Below are 20,372 nucleotides of genomic sequence, written 5' to 3'. Positions count from 1 at the left end.
CTCTGAAAGGCTCTCCATTCAGTTCATCACAGAGCACAAGAGCAGCTGCAAGTGGTGTCTGGGAGCATCCAGTTCTGAGACCCATCACGCTGGGGGAGTTGGATGAGCAGGGCATGTATGACTAGAGCTGTGGCGGTGATACCCTGGCTTCTCTGGTGCACAGGGACTGATTGTCATGGCATTGACATGCTGGAAGTCTCTGCCCATCAACTGGACCACAAGATCTCAGATGGACAGGGTCCTCAGGAAGGTGGAAGTGAGTTCTCTTTGGGTAGGTGGGTTTTGTTTTTTAAAGTACAAAGGGCAGTTGTCTGTCATTACGGTGCTTCTGGGTCCCTCCCCTGCCACCACCCCCCCCCCCCCCGCCCCCTAGCCCTAGGTCTACTGCGTTATCTGATCTGTCCTTCTTACTGGAAAGAGCAGACCCTGAAGAGCTAACCCAAGGCTCGTCCAGAGCTCCAGGCCTTGGGCTGGAACCTAGCTTCTGACACAGGTCCTGATTTAAATGCACTTCATAGGGTCAAGTGGAAAGCCTCGTACAAACTGCCCCACATCCACTTCTGACAGCACGTACCATTGTACTGTTAGTGTTGACCAGCTTGGGAGCCGTTTCATAAACCACAAACCAAACCAAGCTCCTAATCCAAGGTGGACCTTAATGTTCATTATCTTCCCAAGAATACACCTGCACAGAGGAATGCCTAACAGAGCGGGCTAGCTTGGGCTAGTCTTCGGGTACAGTGAAGGCCACTGACCTGATGAGACCTAAGCGCTAAACCATACCCCTTCCCCTTTTGTGTAGCCCAGGGTACTCTCAAACTGGCCATGTCACTCAACTCCCAGTCCTTTAGTTTTCAATCTCTCTAAGTAAGCTTCTTTGGTTTTTTGGCCTTTCTTGGGGTCCTAGGACCCAGTGCCATGTGCATGCTCCTCTACACCATGGAGCTGCTATCTCCTAGCTGCACTTGTGAAATCAGGCTGGGCTACAGCTTGGTGGCAGCACAAGGACTCCAACACATAATGTGCACCCACATGGGTAGCACGCCCCTATGCAGTGAGCAGAGCAAGGCAGGGCTGTTACAAAGGCGTCTTGTTTATTCTTATCAGCATCACTGACTCTCAGGGTTCACATTTCCCAACACCGCTCCTCTCCGTACAGTAGTTAATGTGCAATCTCACTTGTGGGCCTAGGAAGGGTGGGGGCTTGGCTCTGGGTGGGGAGGGCATTGGCACTTCACTTGGGCCAGTGGGTGATGTCCTGTCCCCATGAGAGGCATGGATGGGTGGGAGGGTAGCCACTGGGTTTGCCCCTACTTGTTTTCCTGCTAGGTGGGTTACTTTTCACTCTCCTGGGTGCTTGGGGTGGGGACCATGCAGCTCTCAGGAGGGTAGGGCAAGCAGCTGACCGCCAGGAGGGGCGCAGGGGTGGCTCCTGAGGTAAGGCACAACCCTGTCTTTGGCTCTCCTAGTGAGTAGTTTTCTCCCCTGCACCCCTGGCTTTATACCTCCCTCACCCCAAGCCCCGGGAGTCAGGGCCACCTCCTGAGGTGCTTGGAACCTATGGGCTCTGCTGCCCACTCTACTACAAGACCTCTCAGTCCCATGGAGCTGCCCCCTTATGAAGCCTGGGCAGAGAGCACAGCCTGCCCTCATCATGGCCAGGCTCAGCTGCTTGCCACTTCACCAGGAGATTGTGCTTTGGGATCTTCGCTGAGGGAGGTGGGACGACAGGCCAGGGCAAGGGTGAAGGGAGGGGGTATGACTAAGGTGCTTGTGCTTTAGCTAGGGATGTCAACTCCCCTCCACGTGGCCACCCAGAGCTAAGGTACTGGGGGCCAAGTCAGACCCAACACCCCACCCTCACCATCGGATGTTAAGAGGGATCCCGGCAGATTAGAGGGTGCTGCTGGCCTGGAGGCAGGTCTCCAGATCTGACTCAAAAGGCTCCATCCCACCTTCTCCAAACCTGCAACCCTTTTCCCCATTAAGGATGCTAGGATGCAGAATTGGAGAGAGGGAGGGAGGTCAGGGCTAGAACAGAACCAGTGAGATGGTGAAATGACATTAATAGAGGAGAATAACAGAAACCCTGTGCTCACATATGAAACTCAAAAACCCAAGAGCTTGCTCCTGGAGAGCTAGAGTGGAAAGGAACGGCCAGAGAAAGCTCCACAAACCACTGACAATGGATGTGGACCCTGCCCTGCCTCATCCCCCAGGAGTAGGCTCAGCCAACTGGGACCTGTGAACACCCTTAAACTGTAGTCCTGGGGGAGAAGAAGCTGGTTGGATCCACAGGAGCCCTGGGACTGGGCCCCTGTGGAAACATGCACCCACATTCCACACACGCACACACACATACACACAGTTTTCCCTGCATCCTGCCTTCCACAGCCCAGGGACCCAGGGGACCTCAGACACATTCCCATTGATTTGAAAAATAAAAGGAAATCTTATACTTCATTATTTCATTCGCTAAAAAAATGTTTCAAAAAGTTATGTACAGGGGTGGGGGCTGGGAGCCCTGCCCAGGGTCGGATGGGAGAAGGGCAGTGGCCTCCCAGCCTGCTCCCTGGTTCCGACCCTGGTCTTGCTGCCTCTTGATCTTCATGGTTTTAAAAGCAAACACTCTACACAGGCACACACGCACACACACAAATTCTGCCAGACTGGAAACCTGTCCTGAGACCCTCGCCTGCCCACAGGAACACTGCTCTCTTGGAATTAGCCTCTTGGGCTGAGGGGAACCCCAGAGGCAGAGCAGGGTGGGATTGGGAGGGGCATGATGAAGCCTTTCACAGAGGGTCAGTTCTAGATTTTTTCTAAGCCTTTTTGGGCTTGTTTCCTCAGTTGTAAAATGGACAGTCCCTCTTGGCCTCACCTACCCCAGCCCCAAGGTGCAGGTACAGACGAGAGGGACAGGAAGGCGCTTTTGGAGACTTGGAAGCACTGGGGGTTGGAGGGAGGGGTCCTGAGAACCCCTGGGCCCGTGGAGTCCCAAGCAGCCACAGTGAGGGGCAGGCTCTTGAGCCCTGCCCATCCCCTAGCCGGGCCTGGTGCTGGGAAATGCCTAAGAGGAAGGGGACCAGGGCTCCCCAAGAGTGCTGAGGAAGGTCACAGATCCCACCTGATGCCCGTCCTCTCCTGACCCAGCCCAGCTTGCTTTGGGGAAAAGGTGTGGGATGGCAGGGAGGCAGAGGGGCTGGGAGCATGCAGCACCCCCTGCAGGTTCTGGGGAGGGACAGACAGTAGCTCGTGACTAAGGTGGTAAGGGTATGTGTGTGACAGGAGGGGGAGTGTGACATCCATGGGAGGGTCCTGGGCAGTTTACTGGAGGACCTCCGCTGAGGGGGCTGTCTGTCTGGAAGCTGTATTCTATGTTCTGCCATGTTCTGCTCTTTCTCACTGTCACTGAGAAAGCTGCTGTAGGCGTTGCCCTCTGCTAGGTACAGTGGCTTGGCCTTGGTCAGCCAGCTCTTGCATCCGGATAGAGGGCACGGAGCACCCCCTCTCAGGTCCTGGGGAGGGACAGACAGTAGATCGTGACCAGGTGGAAGGTGGGGGTGTGTGTGATAGGAGGGGGAGAGTGACATCCTGTGAAGGGGGTGTCACATATGTTACTGGAGAACCTCAGCTGAAGGGCCAGCCTCGCCATCATGGCTGGCTGTCTCGAAGCTGTGTTCCATGCTCATCATGTCCGGTTCTATCTTGCCAGTGTCGCTGATGAAGCTGCTGTAGCTATCACCCTCCACCAGGTGCAGCGGCTTGGTCTTGGGCAGCCAGCTTTTACGTACTACTCGGCGGGCATTGGTGCACATGTCGGCTGCAATGGCGTTCATCTCACTCTCCTTGAAGTTGGGGGCGAAGTTCTGGCAGTAGTCTGTGGGGGAAGAGCATGCAACTTGGGTCTAGACGCCTTCCATTAAGCCTCCCAGCTTCTATGGCTGTGTCCAGTAGATACCACTAACTATACCAAACTACTGCTAGACACCTGGGCTCCCCTACTCTGGGAAATGTAGATTCAGAGGCAGGGAGGCTGCTCATGCAAAGGTAGGCCTTCCGCTGACAAGTGGCTGCCACTGCCACTGCCTTGCCACGTCAATCTTCCCTTGACTACCCTAGACCTGAGATCCTTTTGCTTGACAAAGACAATCAGGCCCCCTCCATACTATATGCCAAATGTGAAAAAATTCCTAATTGCAGCCTCTTTCCCAATATAACCTCAAGAGACCCTCAGAACTCTCCCTGTTTTTCCAATGTAGCTGTGGATTATCTTGACCACCTGTTCTTACTGATCCAGCAACTTTTTAAAAGTTTTAAAATTTGGATGTGTGGGGGCTGGAGAGATGGCTCAGAGGTTAAGAACATTGCTTGTTCTTCCAAAGGTCCTGAGTTCAATTCCCAGCAACCACATGGTGGCTCACAACCATCCATAATGAGATCTGGTGCCCTCTTCTGGCATATAGGTGTACGTGCAAGCAAAACACTGTATACATAAAAAACAAAAATAAAAACAAAAACAAACACACAAAAAAACCCTGGATGTGTGGTGGTCAGAGAAGAACTTGTAGAAGGGATGCAGGGGTTAAACTCAAGTTGTTTAGCTGCTGAACCACCTCACTGGTTCCAGATACCCCACCTCTTTTTTGGAGACAGGGTCAAAAGGAAGAGACCCTCCTTCCTCTGTCTCCAGAGTGTGCCACCACCCTTAGCTACAGAACCCTTTCAAAAGCAATGTATTGTTTGTTACATGTTGCTTTTCTTCTTCCACCTTCGTGTGGGTTCTGAGGATCACACACCAGTAACCATACAAGTGCGCTGCCCACACTGAGCCATTCCTCTGCCCCTCACCTGTCACTGGCCTGGAGCTCAGCGATTGGCTAGGCTGGCAGGCCAGTGACCTATAGGACCCTTGTCTTGTCTCCCCAGGTCCTCATGCTTATGGGCAAGCACTTTAAGGAGGCATAGGCTTCCAAATCCTAGCACTTGGGAGCTCAAGGCCAGTTTGATCTACATAGTTCCTTCCAGGCCAACCAGGGCTGTGCTTAGAGACCCTGTCTCAAACCCCCCAAAAACCAACCCCAACTCCATCCATCTGTCATGTCAAACACTGAAGGGAAAAAGCCAACCCCATGCCCCAGCGAAACACTCACACTTGACAGCATGGAGGACGCGACTGTCCAGTGGCTTGCGTCTAGGGTCATTGGTGGAAGAACGGATGCCAGTGCCACAGCTATTGGCCAGTGTGTTCCTGGAGATGGGGTAAAGTATAAAGGGCATCAGAGCTTCAAGTCAAGGTATTTGGGGGACAACCTGCTCCCCAACCCTGGGGCTCTGGGGTGTACCTCACCGGTCAAAGAAGGAAGCCAGGAGCCGCCGCAGCAAGACCTTGTGCCGCGTGCCTGCACTGACGTGGCAGTTCATGAGCTGTGCCCTTGTGATGTATACATTGGTGCCTAGTAAGAAAAGTTACATGATCTGGGCCCAAATCTCAGTTCATCCAGTCTGAACACCTTTCGTGTGTCACAGCCACTCTAAACACACCCAGGTAGATACAAACAAGGTGGGAGAAGTCCAGAAAGAGTAGTATGTCTAGGCCTTAGTGAGAGTGAGCCCCACCCCTCTCCACTAGGTCTCATGACCCAGAAATCTACAGATTGGTCTTGGTGAGAAGCAAATCCATTCTCTCTCCTCCCTCTCCCTGCTCCCTTCTTTTTGACTGAGACAACCTCACCATGTAAGCCACCGTAGCTTAAAGCTCTGAATCTAGGACCTCAGATGTGTTCTGCCTAACTTGGAGATAGTTTTGTACCACTCTCTTGACCCACCTCCGTTTTGTGGTGCTGAGAATAAAACCTGGGATCTAGCCGGATGGTAGTGGCATATACTTTTAAATCCAGCACTTGGGAGGTAGAGGGAGGTTCATCTCTTAAGTTTGAAGTCAGCCTGGTCAGCCGGGCGTGGTGGCACACGCCTTTAATCCCAGCACTCGGGAGGCAGAGGCAGATGGATTGATGTGCGTTTGAGGCCAGCCTAGTTTACAAAGTGAATCCAAGACAGCCAAGGCTACATAGAGAAACCCTGTCTCCAAAAACCAAAACCAAAAAAGAAAGAAAGAAAGAAAGAAAGAAAGAAAGAAAGAAAGAAAGAAGGAAGTAGTAGCAGTCGTCGCCGTCATCAGCCTGGTCTATAGAGTAACAAGTTCTAGGACAGCCACATAGAGAAACTTTGTCTCAAAAACAAAACAAAACACACACAAAATAAGCGATTAACTTGGGATCTCTTTAGCATGTTGGTGCTCTAAACTGGGTCATACCACAGCCTTAAGCTCAATTGTTCTTTGTGTGAGTGTGTGAAAGGTCCCATGTATCCCAGGCTAGCCTCAAACTCGCTGAATTACTTAGGGCTGACTGATCTTCTGACCCTGCTGCCTCTACCTCGTAAGTGCTGGGATTATAGTTGTCCAATTAATGCAGTGCTTGGTATGGAATCCAGAGCTTTGTGTATGGTAGGTAGGTACTAACAGCTGACTCACACCCAGCCCCAATTCATCTAACACCTCTCTTGTCAGTGCATCTGCTACCACCAGATGTCCAAATGAGAACCGAGAGTGTCAGGTGCCCTGGGACACACAGGAAGGGTGCTAGTCTGTAATCAGTGTGACATGAGACCAGAGGTTGCAGAGCAAAGGGGTTGGGGATGGAAATACAGCCAGCACACCTGTCACGAGCTCCAGCTTCTCTGACGGGTCACCTTCATCGTAGAGCTTTGGGTGGCAGCGATTGCCGATCTGATTGATAAGTTCAGCTGGGAGAGAGGCCAGGTCTTGCCGCACTCGAATGCGACTGCGGGACTCGAGGACCACCTGCTCAGGAAGGGCCTCTACCTTCTCAGCTGTGGAGATAGGGGCAAATGTGTTCATGTTACACACACACACACACACACACACACACACACACACACACACACGCGCGTGCGCATGTGCACAGGGAGAGGCAACACTCACCTGTCTGGCCAACGTTCAACATACTGTACATGGTGTACATATTGCAGATCTGACGGTACTGCTCATCTGTGCCCTCCTCACCAGCATCTTCTTCCTCGTCCTCTTCATTGTGGTAGGAGCCAGGGCTGTCACTAGTGTAAGCACTGGAGGTGCCTGGGCTGGTCCGCTCTGACATGCTGGGCCCACTCACACATCCCCCCACTGCAACCACAGCCACTGCTGCTGTAGCTGTGGCCACTGAGACAGGCTGGGGCATCCGGTTAGGGGCCAGGTCTGGCGTGGAGAACTTGGCCATCTTGCGGCTGCCATTGCTGCCACCACTGCCTCCAGCTTCCTTCTGGCTGCTATCCCACAGCCTCTTGGCCATGGGTGTGCACTGCACAGAGTCCAACTCCTGTTCTGTCTTAACTCGTGACACGAGGGGCAGTGGCGTGCTACAGGCCGGCCAGCCCAACGTCTGCGCTACGGGACTCTGAGGCTCTGAGGATGGGGCCTCCTCTGGATGCAGGCCCTGGGAGTCACAGCTTGGAGAGCTAACTTTGAGGAAGAACTCAGTGCCTTTCTCCATGATCTCCTGGATCTGCAGGAAGCCAGCTGTATAGATGAGCAGGAACTGGTCCCCCATGTTCATGCTCAGCCGGCCTGTATAGCAAAATGTGAGGATCTGCTGGAATGACTGTGGCTGCACAGCGGCCGGCAGCTCTACCACAGCACTGCGGCTGCTGTTGAACAAGTCCCGGAAGTAGGAGCTGCTGGCGGCCAGCACAGCACGATGGGCTTTAAAGGCATGGCCCTTAACCACCACTGATACATCACAGTATAGTCCCTGTAGCCGCTGCTCATTGAGGCACTCAAGGATGCTGTTGCCAAAGTTTGGAATCTCCATCTGCAGGGTCTGCGCCATGGCAGCAGCTGCATAAGGACAGGAGATAGATACTGGACAGGTCAGGTGGCAGAAACCAACATAGGCCCTGCCCTGCCTCAACAACCCCAACCCTGCACTAGAGCATGTGGGAGCCAGAACCTCCACACGGCAAAATCTGTATGTAATACATCTAAGAGGAGCATTTCCACCTCTGCTTCCTGTCCGCACATAACCCCTTTTTCCTCTGAGACAGGGTTTCTCTGTGTAGCCTTGACTGTCCTGGACTCGCTTTGTAGACCAAGCTGGCCTCGAACTCACAGGGATCCACCTGCCTCTGCCTCCCGAGCGCTGGGATTAAAACTGCGCCACTACCGCCCGGCAGCCCTGACTTTCTGACACAGTTATCTCATGGGCATCTGCAGGGGTCTGGTTCAGGGACACTGTAGATTTTGGGATTCACAGCCACTTAAGCTCCTTTGCTTTCCTGTGGAGCTAGGGACAGAACCCAGGGCCTTTAGCATGCTAGGCAAGTGCTCCACTACTAAGCTTCTGAGCCTCATTACTCAGGCTGGCCCTCAGGCTTGGTCCTTCTGCCTCTACCTCTAAAGTACTGGGGTTATTGATGTGGCCCCATTTATTTTAAATAACCTCTAGGATTTGTAATACCTGGCTTGATATAAGCACTATGTAATACTTTCCATATTCAAGCTTTGTCTGTTGGAGACAGGTTTCCCATAATAGCTGGCCTAGAGCTCGTGGCACTACTCCTGCCTCAGCCTTCAGAATGCCAGGATAACAAGTATGAACCATCACACCTGGATTTCCAGTGTTCTGTGCAGGAACTGGAGAGCCTGCTCAGTGGCGAAGAGCGCTTGCCTCTTGCAGAGGACCAAAGTCTGACTCCAGGCACTCATATTCACAGCCACCCATACCACAGCTCCAGGGATGCCAACAGAAGCCACATTCAGGCAAACACCCACATCCATACACATAAAAACTAACTTTTTTGAGGCAGGGTTTCTCTGGGTAGCCCTGTTTGTCTTGCAACTTACTTATTAGGCTTTGAACTCACCGCCTAACTGCCTTGAGTGCTGGGAATGACTGCATGAGCTACCATGCCCAGCCTAAACTTTTTAAAATGTTCTGGACAGTGCTAGGGTTAGAACCCAGGGTTTTTTTTGGGGGGTGGGAGTGAGGTGGGGTTGGAGACAGAGCTTCCTCTGTGAAATGGCCCTGGCTGTCTTAGAACTCTCTTTGTAGTCCAGGCTGGCCTCAAACTCACAGCAATCCACCTGCCTCTGCCTCTTCAGTGCTGGGATTAAAGAAAGGCCTGCACCACCATCCCCAGCCAAAACCCGGGGTTTTACAAAAGCCAGGCGTGTGTTCTACCACTGAGTTTCACCATTAAAGGAATGCTTTGTGGACCCACGGACTCTTGAGGGCAAATGGCCAAGATCAGCCTCCTGCCCATGAGAAGATGACACAGGCACACTGCACCAACATTCTTACGCTCCATGTAAGAATGGCCATTGGCACGTCTACATCACTGTTTACAGCCCAGAATATGACCCTCAGTACTCACTGATCATATTACAAGTCACCATGAAAACGCACATCCAAACCATAATGCAAAACAAGCATCAACCCATACTGTAGGCTTGAAGGCAGGAACAAAGCAGGCAGAAGGCTAGGGTGTGTGAACAAGACTCTTAAGTCCCAGACACCTCTATCTTCACAGTGAAATATGGAGGTATTACTGAAGGTGAGAACTTTGAACTCTCACACACTACTGGTGAGAATATAATATGAGAAACAACTTGGAAAAAGTCTCAAAGTTCTTCATATGATAGGAAAAATCCAGATAGAAGAACCACATGACATATGATTCCATGTATATGTCCACAACAGGGAAATCCATTAAATCAAAACAGTTGAGAGGAGCTAGAAGGAACTGGGTTTGCTTAAAGCAAAGGCTGCATGCTTATTCTGGGGTAATGAACTATCACTCTGTGGTGGCTTGAGTAGGTCTGGCCCCCAATGACTCATGTGTTTGAATGCTTGGCCCACAAGGAGGGACACAACCAGGAGGTGCGGTCTTGGTGGTGGAAGCGTGTCACTGTGGGGGTGGGCTTTGCACCAAGGCTCATAGTTTTCTTCGGCTGACTGAGGATCAAGATATAGGATTCTCAGCTCCTCCAGCACCATGTCTCCCTGCACACTGCCATGCTTCCTACCATAAAGATAATGGACAAAACCTCTGAAACTGTAAGGCAGCCCCATTTAAATGTTGTCCTTTATAAGAGCTGCCATGGTCATGGTGTCCCTTAAAAGCAATGAAATCCTAAGACACACCAAGTTAACAATGATTGATCATTCCCTGTCTCTGAATACATGACAGACCACTACAAAGCCAGGTGTGGCAGTCTTAGGAACTCTGGAGGACAAAGAGGAGGATCCACTGAGCCTAAAGACAAAGGTTAGTTTGGGCAATATAGATCTCAAAAACAAGTTTAAAAGAGTGGAGTGCGCCAGGCGTGGTGGCTCACACCTTTAATCCCAGCACTCGGGAGGCAGAGGCAGGCAGATCGTTGTGAGTTCGAGGCCAGCTTGGACTACAAAGTGAGTCTAGGACAGCCAAGACTACACAGAGAAACCTTGTCTCGAAAAACAAAAAACAAAAAACAAACAAACAAACAAACAAAAGAGCGTGGAGTGCAGCAGGGCATGGGTGTGCACACCTGTAATCCCAGCACTTAGGGAGGCAGAGGCAGGTGTATTGTTGTGAGTTCGAGGCCAGCCTGGTCTACACAGTGAGTTCAGGACTGCCAAGGCTACATAGAGAAGTTCTGTCTCAGAAAAGCAAAAACAAACAAAAAAGGGCGGAGTGCATGGTAAATCTCAACAAAACAAACAGGGGCTAGATAGATAGCTCAGTGGTTGAGAGTTGTGGCTGTTCTTCCAAAGGCCCTGAATTCAGTTCCCAGCATCGCATGGTGGCTCACACCCACCTATAATGAGATCTGATGCCCTCTTCTGGCATGTAGGTATACATGCAGATAGAGTATTCATATTAAAAAAAACAAAAACAAAACACCACCACCACCAAGCCCAGTATGATGGTGCATACCAGCAGTCACAGTAGTAGGTAGATGAGGTAGAGAACTGCACTGGCCTGAGCTTTGAAGACCCAGTCTCAAAAACAAATCAAAACTCTAAAAAAGAAAAACTGGGGCTGGAGAGATGGCTCAGAGGTTAAGAGCAGTGACTGCTCTTCCAGAGGTCCTGAGTTCAATTCCCAGCAACCATATGGTGGCTCACAACCAACTATAATGTGATCTGATACCCTCTTCTGGCCTGCAGGAGTACATGAAGGCTGAGCACTGTATACATAATAAATAAATAAATCTTAAAAAAAAAAAAGGAAAGAAAAAAGAAAAAAAAAACTATTTTGTATGTCCAACACCCTCTCTTCCTCCTCCTCCTCTGCTTTTTGAGATGGAATTTCTCTGTGTAGCGCTAGCTGTCCTGGAACTCTTTGTAGACCAGGCTGTCCTGGAACTTACAGCAATCCGTCTGCCTTTGCTTCCCGAGTGCTGGAATTAAAGGCATGCATCACCATGCCCGGCTCCATTTCTTTCTTTCTTTTTTATGTTTTAAGATTTATTTATTTTGTCGGGTGTGGTGGTGCATGCCTTTAATCCCAGCACTTGGGAAGCAGAGGCAGAAGGACTGCTGGGAGTTTGAGGCCAGCCTGGGCTATCACACAGAGAAACCCTGTCTCAAAAAACCAACCAACCAACCAACCAACCAAAAAATAGTCTCAAAAACAAACAAATATCAGATCACATTATAGATGGTTGTGATCTCTGGAAGAACACTGACTTCAATTAACCACTGAGCCATCTCTCCAGCCCCCAAATCTATTTTTCTCTCCTTTTTTAAATAAGCATTTTCTTTCCAAAATCTGTTTTTTGTTTGTTTGTTTTGTTTTTCAAGACAGGGTTTTTCTGTGCAGCCTTGAATGTCCTGGACTCACTCTGTAGACCAAGCTGGCCTCGAATTCACAGAGATCCACCTGCCTTTGCCTCCCAAGTGCTGGGATTAAAGGTGCCACCATGCCCGACTCCAAAATCTATTTCTAATACAACAGTTAAGCAAGACTTTGGCAGACACAGCGACACACATCTATTCTCTTGGAAAGTGGAGTCAAAAGGTAAGAAGTCTGATGGTCCCACCTTCACGAAATACCCAAGGAAGCTTGTTCATCCCTCCCACCACCACCCTCCACAGACACTGAAGACTGGGGCCTGCAGTACCTTCACCTCGAGCTTCCAGCCTCCAGAGGGTGAGGCAGTACATTTCTGCTGGGGCAGCTCAGGGGTAAAGTCTCTGGGTCCAACCTCAGCAGCACAACAGGGACACATATATTCCCATCCAGACAGTACAGGGAAAGTAAACATCTTGATGGGGTCTGTCTCACTATGTAGCTTCAGTTGGCTTGGAATGTCTATGTAGACCAGGCTGGCTTTGAACGCATTGAAATCTGCCTGCCTCTGCCTCCCAAGTCCCAGGGCATTTCCCCCTCCCCACACTGAGTTCATTTTCTTTCCCTAAAAGGCTGTCATTAAGTTCATGGCAAGGCCAGGAGGTGGTGGCACACGCCTTAATCCCAGCACCCAGGAGGCAGAGGCAGGTGGCTCCCTCTGAGTTTGACGTCAGCCTGGTCTACAGAGCGAGTTCCAAGACAGTAAGGGCTACACAGTACCTAGTCTCGGAAAACAGAATTCACGGCAGAAGTATGAACAGCAGCTGCCTTTCATAGTGCCTGGTACCAGCTCAGATAAGGCTACCTCATTTCCCAACACACTTCCTGAGAAGAAATGAGCCTTCCTGACATTTCATTTAGGAGAATAAGCCAGGGAAGCAAAAGCAGAGGCCTGGATCACACAGAGAACAGGCCCAAGCTTGTTGGAGAATCCTGTCCATGAAGCAGACAATGCTGAAGCAGTTAGGATGGAAGCACCAAGCAGATGGAAACACCAGTTAGTAGCAAAAAAGCCACAAATGGGGCAGGCAGGAGCTGTGAATAGGCCAAGCCTCCCCATCTCTAGGAAAGGAGTCTGTTGGCTAACTGGGGCCCTTACCACAGGGTCTCCAAGGTCAACCTGACCTGGTATTCCTCCTGCCCACACCCCTGCACCTTCTTCCTTTACGAGCACCTCTAGGAATGGGCATCTGTCTGTTACCTCCTCTTTCTACTTGCCCCAAATGGGCAGCTCCAGATCCCAACAGAGCCCAGCGACTACTCTGCCTGTTTGGGAGCCCTGGCCTGGGTAATCCCACTGAGTCTGACCATAAGCGTACTCTTCCAAGCCCCAGTCACTCTATGAGCACCTTCAGACCCAAAAGAGAGCAGAGGGAACAAAGATCAAGTGCAGAGCTCCTGAGGTATCAGTGGCGTAACTAGCCAGTAACAGTAGTGGGGCTGAGGGAGGATAGTTCCACAGTAGATGGGGCTTGCTGAGATGCACTGGAGATCATGCAGGACCATGATACCAGCAGAGACGTATCTTCTAAACAAGACAAAGTCTTGGTTCGTGTATGTAGTCCAACCTGGCTCCTGACCCTGGCTGAGAGCCCCTACATGTCAGAAATGATGATTCTTTCTCCCATTTATCAAGTAAGAAAGCTGACACACTAGTCCCTAGCTACCTGGGAGGCTGAGGCAGGAGGACCACATAAGCTAGGAGTTCAAGGCTATACAGCAAGACTATGAAAAAGCAAATTAAACAATAAAGCAAGACCTGCTTGGAGAACCCATGTCTCATAAAACACAGAAGCTCCAGCCCTTTATATAAACTGATATGGTGGTATGTAATGTAAACATATCTCTGGTAGACTTTTTGGGTGTATGTGTGCGTCCCTTTCTGGTGCTGGGGATAGAATGTGGGACCTTTGCAAGCTAGGCTGGTGTTTTCACTGAGCTACACCTCCAGCGCCTCTAGACCTAAAAGTATCTCTGGATGACTTCTAGTACTGAATCTAATATAAAAGCTACATAAGAGACATCAAACTGACACCCTCAAGTTGTTCTCTGATGGATCTCCTACCAAATAAATAGATTAAAATGTAATAAAAAAGTAAATGCATAAATCAAAGAGGCTAGTTATATGCCTTCTAATCTCAGCATTTGGGAGGCTGAGTCAGGAGAATCATTAGTTCAAGGTTGGTCTGGACTATGTATATGCAACAAGATCTTGTTACAAAACTAGGAAGTATCACAGTATTGTTTATAGGATAAGGAGAAGAAACAAAAGTCTGTTGAGGACTGAGGGTGTAGCTCAGTGGTAGAGTGCTTGTCCAGCAGGCACAGGCTCTGGATCCATCCCTAAAACCACAAAAAGTAAGCAACATGTACTCATTCAATGCAGACACAACTGTTTCTGAATAGTTTTCAATTTATGGTTAAGGATAGGGATGTGGCCCGGCATGGCACACGCCTTTAATCCCAGCTCCCTGGAGGCAGAGTGCTGTGAATTCAAGGCCAGCGTGGTCTACAAAGTGAGTTCCAGGACAGCTATGACTATGCAGAGAAACTCTATCTGGAACAAAACAAAACAAAACAAAACAAACAAATCAAAACAAAACAAAAAAAAGAATGGAGATGCGAGGCTGGAGTGATGGCTCAGAGGTTAAGAACACACCTTGCAGGCTGGGTGGTGGTGGTGGCGCCTTTAATCCCAGCACTTGGGAGGCAGAGGCAGGTGGATCTCCGTGAGTTAGAGGCTAACTTGGACTATAGAGGGAGTTCCAGGACAGCCAGAGCTGTTATACAGAGAAACCCTGTCTCCAAAAACCAAAATCAAAAACAGACAAACAAGAACAAAACCAAAAAAGACAAACGCACCAAACCAACCCCATTTTATTAAAAGACCAAAAAAAAAAAAAAAAAAAAAAAAAGGAGATGCAGAACCTGCAAGCAGAGGTATTTCTGAAGTCCACCAGGCTTACATCCCTGCTGATGCTTGCCACTGGTGAAGCAGAGCACTACCAGATGGACATCAGTCTGTAAAATGGATGAACATATGGCCTGGTGACATGGCTTCATGGGGAAAGACAATTTTCTGCTAAGCCTCGCAACCTGAGTTTGATCTCCAGAATGCACAAGGTGGAAAGGAGTGATTTCTGCAAGTTACTGCCCCCAAACAAGCAAACAAAAGATATTTTAAGAAAAAAAAAAGGGGCATAACAATCAACACAGCAATCTCAGTTCTTAGCTGACGAATATTCAACAGCACCAGCTATTACTGGTACTGTCTCTTTGCACCTGTCTGTAAACCGTGTCATTTTATGCCTTTCACTATCTCCTGGAACCTGTGCTGTTGCTGGGATGACTTGCCAGGAAATAGTCCCTAAGGGCCTCTTTACAGTACAGTTTCACCACATAGCCAACAGGAATCTCCCACAATCCCTGCAAAACCAGACACTGGCTATCACTGGAGCACCATATCAATGCCATTTACACTAAGTCCTTCTTTTGTTGTTGACAGGTTTTCACTATGTGGCCCTGGCTGGCTGACCTGGATTTGCCTGCCTCTGCCACCTAGTACTGTGATTAAAGGTGTCTATCACCATGCCTGGCCACCAGCTCAATTCTTAGTGGTGGGAAGCTATCCTAGACAACTGTCCTAGGCTAATAAGCTAGCCTGGCCTCCTAGAAGCCAGGAGTGGCTCTACTCCCGCCCATTGCAACCTAAACAGGTCAGGCATGACTGTGTGTACTTACTTATCAGATAGGCAAACTGAGGGTTAAGGCCTTTAGCCATGGGCTTGGACTGAGCAGGGTGGACTAGCAGTGGCACCTGACTCTGTCCCATGACAACGTTCACTCATCCTCATCTCTTTCGCTCCACTCATAAAAGACCAGACACAGAGGTCCCAAAAGTTCTAACTTTTCCACCTCTGCTGAGACAGCAGAGAACAGATAGGATGACAAGTTCCTTTGGAGCACAACTTGTGACATGCTACTTTTAACCTGCCTGGTTCTCTCGTCCAACCCCAACTAGCCACAGACAGGGCCAATGCACTTCAAGGAAGACAACACTGGCAAATAGGCACTACTGCAGGCTTCAGAGAAGGATGTATTGAAGGACCGCTTCAGTTTTTTCATATGTCAGACAGTGATGACAACACATGTGGCTGGCTGGTCTTGGGCTTAAATGAGCTCAAACACAGAAAAATGCTCAAAATAACTGAGGTGCAGGCACCTAAGTATGTAGAGAAAGGGAGAACCCAGGAAGTGGACACAGTGCCCAAGCACCACCTCAAGGTGTACAGCAGGGCCAGGCGGGTGCTGCATCTGTCACTGGCTCTGGCAACAAACCCCTGGGCTTGAGCTCATCGGCCAGCCTTCTGATGGGCCCTGGAGGGCCCAAATACAGATTTTTAGAAAGCCCAGTTTGGCCAGGTGTGGTGGTGAGTGCCTTTAATCCCAGCACTCAGAGACAGAGGCAGGGGGATTTCTTTGAATTTGAGGCCAGCCTGGTCTACAAAGCAAGTCCAGGACAGCCAAGGCTACACCAAGAAACCCTGTCTTGAAAAACAAAAACAAAGAGCAACAAAAACAAAACAAACAAAAAACCCCAAAACAACAACAAAACAAACAAACAAACAAACAAAAAAAAAGAAAAGCCTAGCTCATGAACTTGAGGTGGGTAGTGGAGGACAGATTTTAAGAGATTCTGAGCTGGGTGGTGATGACGCATGCCTTTTATCCCTGCACTTTGGAGGCAAAATCTCTATGCGTTCAAGGCCAGCCTGATGTACAGTTAGCTCCAGGACATCCAGGGCTAGACAGAGAAACCCTGTCTTGAAAGAACAAAGAGACTCTGGACATAAGTCAAGGGATCTGAACTTTGTCTAGGGGTGCTAGGGAGACCCCTGAGTCTTCTCTTGTGGTCAGCATGAAGGATCCTCTGCCTCTCACTGCTCTCTCACAAAGACAAAACGTTTTGGTATCTCAGCAGGAGCTTGGCACACACTCAATAAAAGCCCTGAATGTGTTGTCCTCAGCCAGAACAACCCCCCCAACTTGTTATTCAGATCACGGGCTTGTCTCTGGCTACCCAATGGGAGCCTCCCTGCCCCCACACCACTGACCATCTCTCCTCGCTATACCATCTTCATTAACAGAGCAGCCTAGATTTTCTGTACCTCTGAGGATCATTTCCTTGTCTAAGTTTGATCACCATCTGAACAGAAATTGCAGAGAGGGGCTGGAGAGATGTTTTAGTGGTTAACAGTGCTGCCTGCTCTTCCAGGGGTCCTGAGTTCTATGCCCGGCAACCACAGGGTGGCTCACAACCATCTATAATGTTATCTGATGCCCTCTTCTGTAGATAAAGCACTCATATACAATAAATAAAATGAATCTCAAAAAAAAAATTGCAGAGAACCAACTCGTGGTGAATGTGTTCCTCAGAGCTGCTTCTTCAGTTCCCAGCAGGGGATGGGCACAGAGCACTGAAATCAAAGTGTCCACGTTAGCCCGTCAGCTTGCTGTGTTTGCCTCAGGTTCTCACCGAAAAGCTGAAATGACCAGTGCACATCCTGCTCTAGTTTCAGGTGGAGGTGCCACCTGACCGTTTCGCTGCCACACTACAGGGCCAACTCCTACCAGTTCTGCATTCCAGCTGTGACTAGTTGACACCATCTGTCCTCAATACCCCACCCAGCTGAGGCCTGGGAGCAGCCAGCTCCCCTTGGTCCAAAAGTAGGAATCATAGTCTCTTTGTACACCAACAGCCAAAGCACAAGGTTAAGCAGCAACTCATGCTGAGAATAAAGGCTTATATTCTGAATAAAGGTTCTGAGGTGATACTAGCCCAACAAGACAGCTGCCCCAGCAGGAGGGTCTTACTGTGGACAGGGCTTTAGGAGAGCTGCAGCAGCAGAGTGGAGAACAACCAGCAAGCACCAAGTTCTTTAACATAGGCTGCTGGTCCAGTCCCTAGCGCTCCCCTCCCCCCACCAAGAGACCAGGGCAGAGGGCAGCGCCCAGCCAGTAGTTGTTGGTTGTGTTCTAGAAACAGGAGATGAGGGGAAAAGAGAGACTCAGGAAGAAAGTCATCTTTAAACCCAAGACTGCCTGATACCAGTCACCCAGAAGTTCATGGCTCCTGACTCTGGTGCTGAGGATGTCCAACCAAAGTCATCAGGGCAGCGGTGTGTGGTGGCCCATGCCTATGTAATCCCAGAACTGGGATGCCCAGGCAAGAGGGGCATAGTTCCAAAACTAGTCTAGGCCATAGGAAGTTCAAGGTCAGCCTGAGCTAGGGTAACACCTGCCCCTCCCCCAACAGCAACCAAAACCAAATACTAAAACAAAAACTTTACCCTCCCAACACAAACACACACCTGCCCGGGGAACAACACAGTTAACCTTGCAATTAGTCCCGAGCTGGAGCCGATAAGAAAATGAAGTGGGGAGAACAAAGCTTAGGCAAAATCCCACTCCCGAACCCCTCCCACCCACTGCTATGGCCACTTCCTGTAGCAGAACAGCACTTCCATGACCCCTGTGCCTTGGTTCCCAGATGCGAGACGGGAGACAAGGTCCCGAGCAGGCCTCAGCGAAAGAGGCCCACACACGGTTCCGAGGAACTCCAGGGAAACTAGATCCATGTGCAAGGGACTGACTGAGCCACTCCAGGGAGCCCAGGAAAGGCCAGGTCAGGGAGAGAGCACCAACAGAGAATGGGAGCAGCAGGAATTTCTTTGCTGATGCCCCAGGAGGGCGAACTTGATTTACTAGGCATAGGCCACAATCTAGTCATATGACCAGGGACAAGCCCCGCCCCAAGCCCAGCTTCTTTCTCTGAAAAGAGAAAGCTTAAGACCCAGCGGTGGCGAGCAATCAATGAGCTTACTGGCTTAGCATACAACCTGACCTGGGAGGAACACCAAGCTGGGAGGGAGGAAGGGAGGGACCTGGGATCAGGAGCCCCCAAGGCACAGGTCAGGATGTGTTAAGTACCTGTTTTGTCTCAAAGATACAACAGAGCTTCAGGCACTATTGTGCCTAAAGGCAAAACCATCCCAACGCTTTACCTTGCGGGGGGGGGGGGGGGGGGAAGGAGAGACACAGAATTCAGGCCCGTGCAGCAAGTTGGGCCTGGAATGCTAGGAAACACAGATAAGCTGTGAGGTCTCATCCTCTTGCTTTTTAAAGCCCCCAGGTTCCGGTGCCAGAAGGCCGAGAACGAATTCAGGACTCAGGTAATGTCTGCTGGGCTGTGTGCATGCACGGTGGGTGGGGTGGGGGTGGGGTGAGCAGGGGCCATCCTCCAGACGGAAAACAAGATGTGTGAGCTAGGTATCCGGCGCAACCCACGCTAACTCCCACCCGCCCTCTGGCCGGTCCCTGCTAGCAGCAGTTGGCCGAGGGTTTCAGTGAAGAGGCATGGGAAAAGAGGAACCCCCCCCACCCCCGGTTCTGACCCTAAGCAGATACATGGGACTATGAGGGGCAGACTCCTTAGGTCACCCTAGTTTTTCCTGACCCCCCATCCCTAACTAGCCCCAGCCCACGGGTCCTGCGCCTCCTCCCAACTCGCGACACTCTAATCGCAGTCGCCAGCCTTACCTGGTGCCCACCGGATGTCGTTTACCCCCCACATCTCGGATCCCTGACCTCGTGTGACCCCCCGCAAACATCCCAGGGATCTCCAATCCAATCCGCCCCCACTCGAGCGAGCTCCGCCCACACCCACCAAGTCGCACTTCCCGGGCTTTTCATCGCCCCCCCCCAAAGGGCTGTAACCTGACCCGCCCACCCCCCTCCCTAGCGCTGCCTACCTGCAGACTGCGGCCCTCCCGGTCCCCCTCCAGGCCCTTTCCCTCGGGCGGCGCGGCCCTCCCCCCCCACCCCCCCTCTCGCCCTGGCCAGCCCGAGGCCTCCCCTCCCCCTCCGGCCTCGCCTGCCGCCTCCTCACAATTACCCCCTCCGGCCCTGCGACTTCCAGGATCCCGCGACCGGCGCCTCCCCCAAGCCCTGCGGGCCGGGCCCGGGGCTGGACGCTGTAGGCCGCCAGCTGAGGTCGGGCCATCTCACCCTTGCCCTCCCGCCGCTGTCAGCGCCGCGGGCTCGACTTCTCGTTCCTAGCAGGACGCCCCGGGGCCTCCCCTCTCGGCCCTCCGCCGGAACCTCGGATGTCCTCGGGCCGCCCCGGCGGGAGGAGGCCGGAATTGGGCCTGGGGCGGACCATCTCACCTGCGCTGTGGCCGCGCTCCGGGCCTTCCCGGCGGGCTCCGCAGCGGCAGCTGGGGCCGGGCCTGGGCCCGGGGCGCGCCCCCCTGCGCCTCGGCCTCGGCCTCCGCCTCTGCGGCCTCCGCGGCCTCCGCCTCAGCAGCAGTGGTAGCCGCGGCGGCCATTCATTGTGGGCCAGGCCGCCCCAGCCGAGCGCCGAGGAAGCGCACGGCGCAGCCGGCAGGGAGGAAACG

General features: G+C 51.3%; 1 protein-coding gene and 1 long non-coding RNA gene across 5 annotated transcripts; one reads left to right on the top strand and one right to left on the bottom strand.

The window, feature by feature from the left end:
- Positions 1–1,075: 1,075 nt before the first annotated feature.
- Positions 1,076–20,347, bottom strand: NACC1 (nucleus accumbens associated 1). Of its 3 annotated transcripts, none has more exons than XM_084756502.1 (6): positions 20,143–20,347; positions 7,007–7,918; positions 6,721–6,894; positions 5,351–5,456; positions 5,154–5,251; positions 1,076–3,880 (listed from the first exon to the last, which is right to left on the bottom strand). In XM_084756502.1, the coding sequence occupies exons 2-6, from the start codon at positions 7,908–7,910 to the stop codon at positions 3,618–3,620; spliced, it is 1,545 nt and encodes a 514-aa protein (XP_084612628.1). In that variant the 5' UTR covers positions 7,911–7,918; positions 20,143–20,347; the 3' UTR covers positions 1,076–3,617. The 3 variants fall into 3 exon arrangements, with proteins under 3 accessions (XP_084612628.1, XP_084612627.1, XP_084612626.1); XM_084756501.1 differs by lacking the exon at positions 20,143–20,347 and adding an exon at positions 19,984–20,101; XM_084756500.1 differs by lacking the exon at positions 20,143–20,347 and adding an exon at positions 19,516–19,650.
- On the top strand, positions 7,927–20,025 carry LOC311583192. 2 transcript variants are annotated; one of them, XR_014774399.1, is made up of 3 exons: positions 7,927–18,887; positions 19,102–19,148; positions 19,895–20,025. It is a non-coding gene; the product is annotated as an uncharacterized lncRNA (long non-coding RNA). The 2 variants fall into 2 exon arrangements; XR_014774400.1 differs by lacking the exon at positions 19,895–20,025 and adding an exon at positions 19,450–19,580.
- Positions 20,348–20,372: the final 25 nt, after the last annotated feature.

Source organism: Acomys minous (genome assembly GCF_964271855.1).
Source record: "Acomys minous genome assembly, chromosome: 14".
NCBI lineage: Eukaryota > Metazoa > Chordata > Mammalia > Rodentia > Muridae > Acomys > Acomys minous.
Note: the sequence above shows the minus strand (reverse complement) of the source record. Positions and strands in the feature narration are given on the sequence as shown.